The sequence below is a fragment of the Coregonus lavaretus genome (genome assembly GCF_964263955.1).
Source record: "Coregonus lavaretus genome assembly, chromosome: 32".
In the NCBI taxonomy this organism is placed as follows: Eukaryota; Metazoa; Chordata; class Actinopteri; order Salmoniformes; family Salmonidae; genus Coregonus; species Coregonus lavaretus.
In genome coordinates this window covers 26,106,291-26,118,431 of record NC_140019.1, presented here as the reverse complement: position 1 = coordinate 26,118,431, position 12,141 = coordinate 26,106,291, and the positions used below count along the sequence as shown (strand labels likewise).

Genomic DNA, 12,141 nt, shown 5'->3' with positions numbered 1-12,141 from the left:
TGCTGATAATTAACTAGATGACAGACAAATGAAATAACAATCACACTGAGAATTACATCTCCATCTCAAACTCTTTACCTCAACCTAGCAGCTTCAGTGGTGTGAAGAAAGTCTTGGAGACACCAGTGGAAATGGTCGCAGACAAGGCCACAACACACTCTAATTGTTTGTCTCTTCTCAAAGAGCTGTGCAGAGCAAAGCAACACCAATAATAAGATTCTGGGAGCATTAGCGATGATGACTGCCGTGGCTGAATAGTTTTGCTGCTGTGTTATTGCATTTACTTCTGAATCAATGATACATTGTTGAGGGCTTTGTTCTTCAGCCCAACTGCCAGGGTGATGTTCCTCAGACTCAGAAGGGAGAAGAAAAGGAAATAGAAATTCACTTTTGCCGGCATAATCCCTCTTTACGTGGCGGTGGATCTTTTCTGCACGATTGTGGTCGTATTTCTGCGAGGCTCGCGAAGCTCTCCAAACCAGTTATTTAATTTATCATGGGAAGACAATAAAGTCGGGTGGCAGTTTGAATTTCCAGAATTCATTTATTTCCACTACACACGTCGATAAATGTTTCCGTAATCTTCTTTTGAATTGGGTTGAAGCATTTTTTAGCATTCTTGAACGGGTTCTTTTCTGGTTTGCACTTTCGAAATAACTGGGTTAATATTCAAACGTGTTTTGCACAATAAGAAGTGGGTCATAAACTGTGACCAAGTTTGAGCATGCATTTACTTTCTTTTTTGCTGCGAAGTGGTTGGCATCGGTTATCCAAATTATTGTTTAAATAATTATCTTCTATCAAAAATGGCATTTTCCTAAAATACAATAATTGACTTCTGTAATGTCTAATAAGCAGTGAGGAAGTAGTGATCAACAGCTTCACCATGGAGATGAGCACAACTCAATAGAGTTAGAGTATCACTAAAGGTTTCTGCCTGAAAGGTCAAGAGTGAATAATTAGCTGTCTCTATTTTAGGGTGGAAATTAGTCCCAAATGGTACCCTATTCCCTATATAGTGCACTACTTTTGACCAGGACCTATAGGGCCGTTTGGGACTCAACCTAGGTGTTTATAATGCACCCCAACCCCGGAACAATTAAAGAAAGAAAACACATACTGTTAGTGAGATCTTTGGAATTACATTGACACCATTGTAAGCCCCCTCATTAGGACACCTTACCATACAATTATTTGGGGGAATGTCATGTCTCACATCCCATTCTATGTGCTCGTTCCCAATTGGTGTCCACTATGATCAACATTCTTCATTATTGAAATATAATGAGGCTACATAACTGGGACACACTTGTTTGCTCTAATTGGGAGAACATTCACCGGCTAATATAGAAGCAACACACATTTCATAGAACTGTTGCAGCCCACACTAGAACTGACAAACCCCACAGCATTTCTTTCCAACTTGGTTGGTTTCTAGACTTTTGAATCCACGGGGGAAGGGGAGATATGTCATCATTAGTGGACAGTAGACTCTGGCCGGTGATGGCTCATGGCTGCTCCGTTCCAGGGCAGTGGTCAGTGTATGTGTGTGTGTGTGTGTGTGTGTGTGTGTTTGTGTGTGCGTGTGTGTGCGTGCCTCTGTCTCTATGTGTGTGTGTCCTGGCCTGGTCGTGACAGAGTGCCAGCCTGCTCCTGCTGTCTAAATTAGGGGAGCTAATGAGGGAGGAAGCTACCAGAAGACCAGAGAAAGGGCACCTCTCCTCCTACTCCTCCTCTTCCTCCTCTTCTTCATCCTCCTCTTTCTCCTTCTCCTCTTCATCCTCCTCTTCCTCCTCTTCCTCATCTTCCTATTTCTCCTCTTCCTCCTCCTCCTCCTCCTCTTTCTCCTCCTTTTCCTCATCTTCCTCCTCCCCCTCTTCCTCCTCTTTCTCCTAATCCTCTTTCTCCCCCTCCTCTTCCTCATCCTCCTCCTCTTTTTCCTCCTCTCTCCTCCTCTTTCTCCTCCTCTTCATCCTCCTCCTCCTCCTCATCATCTTCCTCCTTCTCCTCATCTTCCTCCTCTTTCTCATCCTCTTCCTTCTCCTTATCTTACTCCTTCTCCTCTTCATCCTCCTCCTCTTTCTCCTCTTCCTATTCCTCCTCCTCCTCTTTCTCCTCCTCTTCCTCATCCTCCTCTTCTTCACTGTTTGGACCTGTATGATAATTGTAAAGCTTGACTTCGGCTTTCTGAAAGTCAAAATTCTATTTAATAACTGAAGTTACTAGGTTAATCATATTTATGAATGGTAAATTGCCATGATTTCCAAGTAAACTGATGCAAACTGACAATGTCAGAATGCAAGTCTCCATTAATGGCCGGTGTTATTGTGTGTTTGAACTGTGGTTCGCCGGAGCTCTTACTTAAGTTGTTCCCGCTGAGGAAAATAAATGCATCCAGCAGCGAGAGCTGACCTTTTCCTACACATCCTCCTACCTGCCGCGTCACCTCTGTATTCCCATAGAAACGGTTAGTGTGCTAATGTAAAGATAAATGTACCGGAGGAGATATGCAATGTTTGTCTGAACCATGTCAGATCCCTGTACTGAATGTGTGCAAAAATACCTCATAACCATCCACACTCTGATGTACTGTACAGGTGTTTGTATGGAACCTTCCTATAATGATGTTAGGTGCTGTATAAAAGGATATTGGAGTTGAACCTTCTCTACTGGATCAGTGCATGTCAATTAATAGTTATATTGAACACCAGAGGCTCCTAGTGCCTGGTCTTGATTCTAGCTTGGTGCTGTGGGGAGGTTCCTAGTGCTAGGTCTTGATTCTAGCTTGGTGCTGTGTGAAGGTTCCTAGTGTGGGGTCTTGATTCTAGCTTGGTGCTGTGTGAAGGTTCCTAGTGCTGGGTCTTGATTCTAGCTTAGTGATGTGTGGAGGTTCCTAGTGCTGGGTCTTGATTCTAGCTTGGTGCTGTGTGGAGGTTCCTAGTGCTGGGTCTTGATTCTAGCTTAGTGCTATGTGGAGGTTCCTAGTGCTTGGTCTTGATTCTAGCGTGGTGCTATGTGGAGGTTCCTAGTGCTGGGTCTTGATTCTAGCTTGGTGCTATGTGGAGGTTCCTAGTGCTGGGTCTTGATTCTAGCTTGGTGCTGTGGGGAGGTTCCTAGTGCTGGGTCTTGATTCTAGCTTGGCGCTATGTGGAGGTTCCTAGTGCTGGGTCTTGATTCTAGCTTGGTGCTATGTGGAGGTTCCTAGTGCTGGGTCTTGATTCTAGCTTGGTGCTGTGGGGAGGTTCCTAGTGCTGGGTCTTGATTCTAGCTTGGCGCTATGTGGAGGTTCCTAGTGCTGGGTCTTGATTCTAGCTTGGTGCTGTGGGGAGGTTCCTAGTGCTGGGTCTTGATTCTAGCTTCGTGCTGTGGGGAGGTTCCTGAGTATTCTCTCATCTATGTATAGTTGTCCATGAATCTGTGACCTTTAAAATATTTAATTCCTTCTAGACTGTAATGTGATTTTTGGATTCAAATAAAGCATTAAAATGAGTCTCTGTGTGTGTTTACAGAACCTGATAAAGAACCTACCCGAGCAGAAGGAGCTGAGCGCTCTGGCAGAACTGAAGAACGAGTACGAGGAGCTATGCGAGCCTGAACAGTTTGGCATTGTGGTGAGTAGGCCTTACTATACTCCGTCATACACACACACACACACACACACACACACACACACACACACACACACACACACACACACACACACACACACACACACAAACACCTTTCCAGACTTAGACTCTCACATTTCCACACACTTACCTACATACCTACAGAGGAAATGTATTTAAATTGGTTATTGATTAGGATAGATCCCTCTCTCTCTCCCCCTCTCTATCTCTCTCCCCCATATCTCTCCCCCTCTCTATTTATCTCTCTCTCTCCCCCCCTCTCTCTCTCTCTCTCTCTCTCTCTCTATATCTCTCCCCTATCTCTCCCCCTCTCTATATATCTATCTATCTCTCTCTCCCCCCCTTCTCTCCCCCTCTCTCTCTCTCTCTCTCTCTCTCTCTCCCTCTCTCTATATCTCTCCCCTATCTCTCCCCCTCTCTATATATCTATATATCTCTCTCCCCCCCTTCTCTCCCCCTCTCTATCTATCTCTCTCACCCCCCTCTCTCTCTCTCTCTCACTCCCTCTCTCCTTCCCTCTTATTCCAGTGCATCACCCACTACCTACTCTCATAACACTCCCCTTTCCTCTCTTTCAATTCTGTTCCCTTTCTCTTTATGTCACACAGCAGACCCTCACCTTTTCTTTTCTTGCTACTTCACACACCATTATATGTCTAACTCTTCATTGGGGAGTTTAGTGTAGGGCCGAGACAGTAGGGAGGGGACCAGGAAATGAATAATAGTACCATTGAGAAATAAATTGGCAAATAGAAAAAGACAGACTTGAGGCTTTCTGTAGTATCAGACCTATTCAATATCTAAAATACCAATATGGTAGCCTGCTCTTTGACTGACAGAAGCCGTGATTTTGATAAATAGTAAAGTGTGACACTTGATTTCAATATAGTAGCTTAATTATGTGTCCTTGTGTTGTGAAAGTCACAGTGTCATTCCAGGCCGAAAACAAATGACATATTCTGGCATAAACCGTCAATATTGCCTAGTGATAGAATCATAGCCTCGTATTTGGGTTCTCTGTAATAAAGTTAGTGCACTCTACTTCATAGTGAAGTCAGGACAGCTCAGTGTAACACTCCAAGCCACTATAAGTGATTTAGTATGGTTGCCTCAAGCGTACTGAGTATTCTCAGTTAACCTAATGGGTTAAGAATAATATGATAATGTTAAATTGGGGTAGACCTGCAAATCAGTTTGCACACATTCAGTAAAACTGGGTGGTGTTTCTGTACCTGTGACTCTTTGAGGATGTAATGAAGCAAGTTCCCCTGTGATATCTAGCGTAGAGCTACCGTGGTAATATACCGTTCCTGCTGGTGAAGGTACCTCATCAAGACCACCAAGACACACAGGGGCTCCTGAGGGAAATAAGTCACTTTCAACCGTCACTCCCGCTAGAGCCGTCACCTCTTTATTGTGATTTCCCTCTCATAATATACAGAGAAATCAAATCAAGGGTAGGAGGACAATGACTTTGGTTTGACAACTTCCTCATAAACATGAATACATTTGAGCTGTAATGAAACATCAGGACCAGGTCTGGGAAAAACTGTCAGTCAATTGAAATAAATAAATTAGGCCCTAATCTATGAATTTCACATGACTGGGCAGGGGTGCAGCCATGGTTGGGCCTGGTAGGGCATAGGCCCACCTACTTGGCAGCCAGGCCCAGCCAATCCGAATTAGTTTTTCCACACAAAAGGGCTTTATTACAGACATAAATACTCCTCAGCCTTTTGTGCGTATGGAACATTTCTGGGATTTTTTATTTCAGCTCACATGGGACCAACACTTTACATGTTGCGTTGATAGTTTTACTCATATCTTATATTTTCAAATTACATGCACGGAATAAAAAGTATTGATTGCAGTTATATTATTTACCGGCAAATATGTTTCATGGCCGATGATTTCTCTTTTTCCAAATGAAAGTGCTGCTGGGAGATGGAGGGAATCTGTCTGGTCTTGTTTGGGCCTAGATATTGTTCAGTGGCCCATCACTGCTTGATGTTATCAGACATCATTCATACCATAGTTGATGAAGGGACTTCTGTCTAGTCAACAAAGACAGTCAACAGATATTTCAATGAGTGAAATATTTTATATACATTTGCATTAGAGCTCTACAAGGCCACATTGGCCACACATTAAACAACATATAACTTATAAAGACTTAATCAGGACATCATAGAGCCTTCATGAACCCTACGTAGGCTTCCTAAACTATACATAACCAAATATTGTCATGTTTGTCCTCTAGATGAGCTCTGTGAAGCTGCTGCGCTCGCGCCTCAATGGAATCCTTTTCAAGCTGACCTTCGAGGAGCAGGTGAACAACATCCGTCCGGACATCATGAATGTGACGTTCGCCTGCGAGGAGGTGAAGAAGAGCGACAGCTTCAGCAAGCTGCTGGAGATGGTGCTGCTGGTGGGCAACTACATGAACGCTGGCTCCCGGAACGCCCAGACCTTTGGCTTCAACATCAGCTTCCTCTGCAAGGTAGGTACTGCAAGGACAGTATGAGTTCGCCACTTTCAGACTTTCAACTTCTCTGTCTCATTCTCACTCTCGCTCTCTGACTGCTCTCTCACACATTGATGATAGAGTAGAGAGCATACCATCATCAGACCCTTGTTTTGTGGTGTGTCCTTGCAAGACAGAAGTGTTTTTTTTAAGCCTTTTTCGTAATATCCAATTGGTAGTTACAGTCTTGTCCCATCGCTGCAACTCCCGTACGGACTCGAGAGAGGCGAAGGTCAAGAGCCATGCGTCCTCCGAAACACGACCCTGCCAAGCCACACTGCTTCTTGACACACTGCTTGCTTAACCCGGAAGCCAGCCGCACCAATGTGTCGGAGGAAACACTGTACAGCTGGCGACAGAAGTCAGTGTGCATGCGCCCGGCCCGCCACAAGGAGTCGCTTGAGCGCGATGGGACAAGGACACCCCAGCCGGCTAAACCCTCCCCTAACCCGGACGACACTGGGCCAATTGTGCGCTGCCTCATGGGTCTCCCAGTTGCAGCCGGCTGCGACACAGCCTGGGATCGAACCCGGGTCTGTAGTGACGTCTCTAGAACTGCGATGCAGTGCCTTAGACCGCTGCGCCACTTGGGAGGCACAAGACAGAAGTTATCCTTAGATAGAGAAACAGACTTTGACACAGAAAGTAATTCAGAAGTGATCTCCTCCATCCATTCTCAGTTGTGATATTTAATCAGTGTTTGTTTTAATTAAAGACATCCAGTATAGCATTGCAACAGTTGCGGAAGACTCATAAACTTATGGCATGTACATTTGTTTTGTACCGCACACACACATCAATCATAGGACCAAGTTAAACTTAATGAATTATAAATTATGGATTTATGAAATAAGTGATTCATGGGACATTGTACTAAACATTCATTTGATTTGAAATGGTTGACATCCATAATTACAAAACTAGTTTTATAACCATTTTAATCAGTCCGTCACATGCTTCTGATCAAACATGTATTTTTGTGGAGGCTAATAATCATAGCCTGTACTAATAATACAACTAGCGGGCCCATAAAGAGTGGCACGATGCAGTACATGTGATTGTTAGCATTGAAAACCCAGTCTGTATCTCAAATGACACACTAATTCCTACATAGTCCACTACTTTTGATCAAAGCCCTATGGGCCCTGGTCAAAAGTAGTGCACTGTATAGGAGATAGGGTGCCATTTGGTAATGCAGCCCCAACCTCACATTGGTCTCCCTGCAGGCCGGGTCCGAATCAGAGTGAAGTGTCTGGTGTGATGAGACCGGCACTAACCCCAGGAGGCTGATTGGCCCATTATTGATGGACAGGGAAGAAAATGTCCACATTCTCAACTCAGGTCAATCAACTAAATCCTTCCCTGAGTGGTGGGTCCCTGCTACCTAATGGGCTCATCAAGGAGGTTGTGCAGGGGAAGGGTGAGAGCTGACCCTGTCACCCCCCCAAGACTATCCTTTCTGTTGCTGCCAAGGTAGAGGGACACAGACATGGAGTCCCCCAGGGGCCTATGCTGGAGCCAGTGCAGCAACCTGGATATTGGCTTTGGTTTTTACAAAGGACAGTGATAAAGGTTGGTTATTTGAGTCAGTATGTGGGGTGAGGAGAAGGTTAACACAAACCATTATTATACTGGATGCACTCTACTATGCACTTCCCCCCTCACAACGTGAATGATTTGTTTGATGATTGAAGGGATCGCGTGTATTACTCTCGTTTTTTCAGACGGCAGTGTATCAGTTACACGCAACAGTGATTTATGTGTAGAGAACATCTTCTGAAGATGGAGAATCCAGCCTGTCTTCGAAAGGAAGTTGTGAGACAATGGACACACTTGTTTTGTTATGTTTTGTTATTGAAACATATTGATGACAAAGTTAGAAACAGCTGTCGTGTAATTACTCGTAATCGTTGAACAGTGTGTTTCTGTTGTGTTTTGTCACTGACTTACTGAGCTAAAAGAAAAATGGTCGCCCATTTTAAGTAACTGTAGACAGGGTTTTTCCTTCAGCTTAAGTTAAACAAAACAGGCTGTCACTTTGAAAAGTCATTTGAACATTTGATTTTAAACTGAAAGGTCACGTCCCCTGTCCTATAATGAACTTGTGTCGTTGTCAAAAGGAACATTATCGAAAATTACCGCTCGTAAAACATCTGGAAGCTTCCAAAGGTAATAGCAGGAGAAATGTTAAAGGCGACGGCTATTATCATAACCGCCATTCACGACGAGATGATAGCACAGTTCTATGTGTTTTCATAAAAGTCATATCAATGGAGAATAACTTTCTTCCTGTTTCTTTGATAGTCAGTCCTTGAAGTGAAGGGCTGTCATTTTTATCAATGGAAATGATGTTGCTTCCTGAACCTGGTCAAATCAAATCAAATCAAATCAAATCAAATTTTATTGGTCACATGCGCCGAATACAACAGGTGCAGACATTGCAGTGAAATGCTTACTTACAGCCCTTAACCAACAGTGCATTTATTTTAAACAAAAAAAGTAAGAATAAAACAACAACAAAAAAAGTGTTGAGAAAAAAAGAGCAGAAGTAAAATAAAGTGACAGTAGGGAGGCTATATATACAGTAAAATAAAGTGACAGTAGGGAGGCTATATATACAGGGGGGTACCGTTGCAGAGTCAATGTGCGGGGGCACCGGCTAGTTGAGGTAGTTGAGGTAATATGTACATGTGGGTAGAGTTAAAGTGACTATGCATAAATACTTAACAGAGTAGCAGCAGCGTAAAAAGGATGGGGTGGGGGGGCAGTGCAAATAGTCCGGGTAGCCATGATTAGCTGTTCAGGAGTCTTATGGCTTGGGGGTAGAAGCTGTTGAGAAGTCTTTTGGACCTAGACTTGGCACACTGGTACCGCTTGCCGTGCGGTAGCAGAGAGAACAGTCTATGACTAGGGTGGCTGGAGTCTTTGACAATTTTGAGGGCCTTCCTCTGACACCGCCTGGTATAGAGGTCCTGGATGGCAGGGAGCTTTGCCCCAGTGATGTACTGGGCCGTACGCACTACCCTCTGTAGTGCCTTGCGGTCAGAGGCCAAGCAGTTGCCATACCAGGCGGTGATGCAACCAGTCAGGATGCTCTCGATGGTGCAGCTGTAGAATTGTTTGAGGATCTGAGGACCCATGCCAAATCTTTTTAGTCTCCTGAGGGGGAATAGGCTTTGTCGTGCCCTCTTCATGACTGTCTTGGTGTGTTTGGACCATGATAGTTCGTTGGTGATGTGGACACCAAGGAACTTGAAGCTCTCAACCTGTTCCACTACAGCCCCGTCGATGAGAATGGGGGCGTGCTCAGTCCTCTTTTTTTTCCTGTAGTCCACAATCATCTCCTTTGTCTTGGTCACGTTGAGGGAGAGGTTGTTGTCCTGGCACCACACGGCCAGATCTCTGACCTCCTCCCTATAGGCTGTCTCATCGTTGTCGGTGATCAGGCCTACCACTGTTGTGTCGTCGGCAAACTTAATGATGGTGTTGGAGTCGTGCCTGGCCATGCAGTCATGGGTGAACAGAGAGTACAGGAGGGGACTGAGCACGCACCCCTGAGGGGCCCCCGTGTTGAGGATCAGTGTGGCAGATGTGTTGTTACCTACCCTTACCACCTGGGGGCGGCCCGTCAGGAAGTCCAGGATCCAGTTGCAGAGGGAGGTGTTTAGTCCCTTCTTGCTTGGGACACTAAGGACATCCAGGATGTTTTAGGCATCAAATAAAGAATAGAATGAAGACCAAAAATAAGCATACAACTTTAGCCTGCACTGCCTTGGCTCCTTTGCTCCTTGGCTCCTTGTCATCGACTTCTCACAAAAAGCAAGTTCTGTGGAAGAGATTTGACATCTTTCAGGAAAGGTAGACTCAGTGGAATGCACACAGAGATTACAGCAACTTCAAATAAAGTGAGAAAAAAATTTGCAGGGAGAAGCCTTACCGTTCGGTCGGAGCGGCTTTCAAAGCCGTAAGCAAAAAAGGGGCTTTAAATTAGACATTAAGTTAATTAAAGTGGGATTCTTCTCTCACCCTTTGGGGACCCAGCATATACATCATTCATCTTAATATACGGGCTATAGAGAGGAGTTAGTGGGAGGGTGCTCTCTGAACAACCATGGCTGATATATCATGATGGTTTAATTATGAGGAGAGTCCTCTGTATTTTAACATCAAGGGTTTATTAAGGGCACTGAATAGAAATGAACATTCTGGTTTTGTTTACATTTTGTTTATTTGACCTTCTGTTGTTTACCAGTACAATGAGAGCAATAATTTCTGTTGTTTACCAGTACAATGAGAACAGTAATCTCTGTTGTTTACCAGTACAATGAGAACAGTAATCTCTTGAGATCCAACTAGTACTTCCTCCTGTAATGTTTTAGACATTCTCATCTCGGAATTCTGAGAAGTGAAGAATGATATTCATCCATTACCATCTGTCCGCTCTCTTTATACCAGATTTGGTTAATTTTTTTAACCTAGAGGAAAAAAAGTAATTCCTCTTATTTTATTTAGCATTGTGTTCCAATTCACATAATTTGACAGAAGACTGACAGAAGATGTCCCTATAATTTAGAACAATATTTTGGATTGACAGACATTTCTCACAACATAAAGTATGATTCAGATGTTGCTCTTGGACACGGCTACTGTACTATATCCACCATCCCCTCTACACCTCTAAAAACCCAGCCATAGCCCGTCACTCTCCCAAAACCAACCCGGGCTTAGGCAGTGTGTTGAGGTCTGAGATTGTCGCTGGAGTCCAGGCTCGCTGCCACCGGTGCTCAAGAAGGTCCAAAGTGCCAACGCCCACTCAGCCCCACTGCCATGATTCCCAGAGCCATCGCTGATCGCCCACACTGGCACACACACACACACACACACACACACACACACACACACACACACACACACACACACACACACACACACACACACACACACACACACACACACACTTGCATACATGAGCATGCACACACACACAAGCAAATACACGCGCACACACACATATACACACACACCCCTTCTCTACTCAACCAGGAATAAGCAAATTACATCGGGTGAAGATCCGCGCTGTCATACTTTGTCAAAGAGAGCCGGGCTGGAGAACTCCTTTGGCGAAAGTTAAATAGAGCAATCAGGGTTTGACAATCCTTCTGTTGGCGTGCGGTTTCTATATTCCCATTGCCACTTTTGTCTTTTATTAGTTAATTGTTCCTTTATTTATTTATAATTTATTTATATATTTCCCTTCAACATCTCGGCGGATGCCCATTATCATGCAGGCAGCCGATGTCTTGCAATATAGAATGAGTACATGGCAGGATACTAACTAGTCAGGGGCTTGGTGGAATGTTACCTCATGGCAGGATACTAACTAGTCAGGGGCTTGGTGGAATGTTACTTCATGGCCAATTCCCATATCCAACATTAAACAAACTCCCCTCACATAGAATGTGGCTAACACAAGGAAGAAGCACATTTGGCCCATCTGTTTTATATGGTGAAATTCACGTAAATACATTGTCATGAATCATAAGTAATTAAATGTATTGTGACGCTGTATATTCTATTCCTAATTGCAGGACTAATTTCACCATGTGACTTTGGTGTTCTGTAATAGAATACTGGAATGACTTGCAGACCCTGCATAGCTGGAAGTAGTTGGAAGTAAAAATGTACTTTATAAGCTTGGCTTCATTAGTTCTTCATGTTGCCAGCACTGCAGGCAATAAGACATGTCATGGTCACCCACGTCTCTAGACTTGACTCTGTTTTAACATATCCATATCACCACATGGTGTGAAGTTATTGTCTTGATGCCTCATTTAAAAGTAACTGCTCCGTGTAAGTTATCCCTGCATGAACCCTCTGAAGCTTGCAGAGTGGAACAGGGGTTAGGGTTGTCGAAAGGTGTGTGTGTGTGTGCGTGTGTTCATTTGTGTGTGTGTGTGTGTGTGTGTGTGTGTGTGTGTGTGTGCGCGT

At 44.2% G+C, this 12,141-nt stretch overlaps 1 protein-coding gene across 1 annotated transcript in view; it reads left to right on the top strand.

The window, feature by feature from the left end:
• The window catches only part of LOC311108006 (protein diaphanous homolog 2-like), a 589,414-nt gene that overhangs the window by 369,825 nt on the left and 207,448 nt on the right, over positions 1-12,141 (top strand). Inside the window, exons 22-23 of the mRNA XM_084150643.1 lie at positions 3,510-3,611; positions 5,890-6,129. Coding sequence (XP_084006769.1) covers positions 3,510-3,611; positions 5,890-6,129 — 342 coding nt within the window. The remainder of the gene's footprint in view (positions 1-3,509; positions 3,612-5,889; positions 6,130-12,141) is intronic.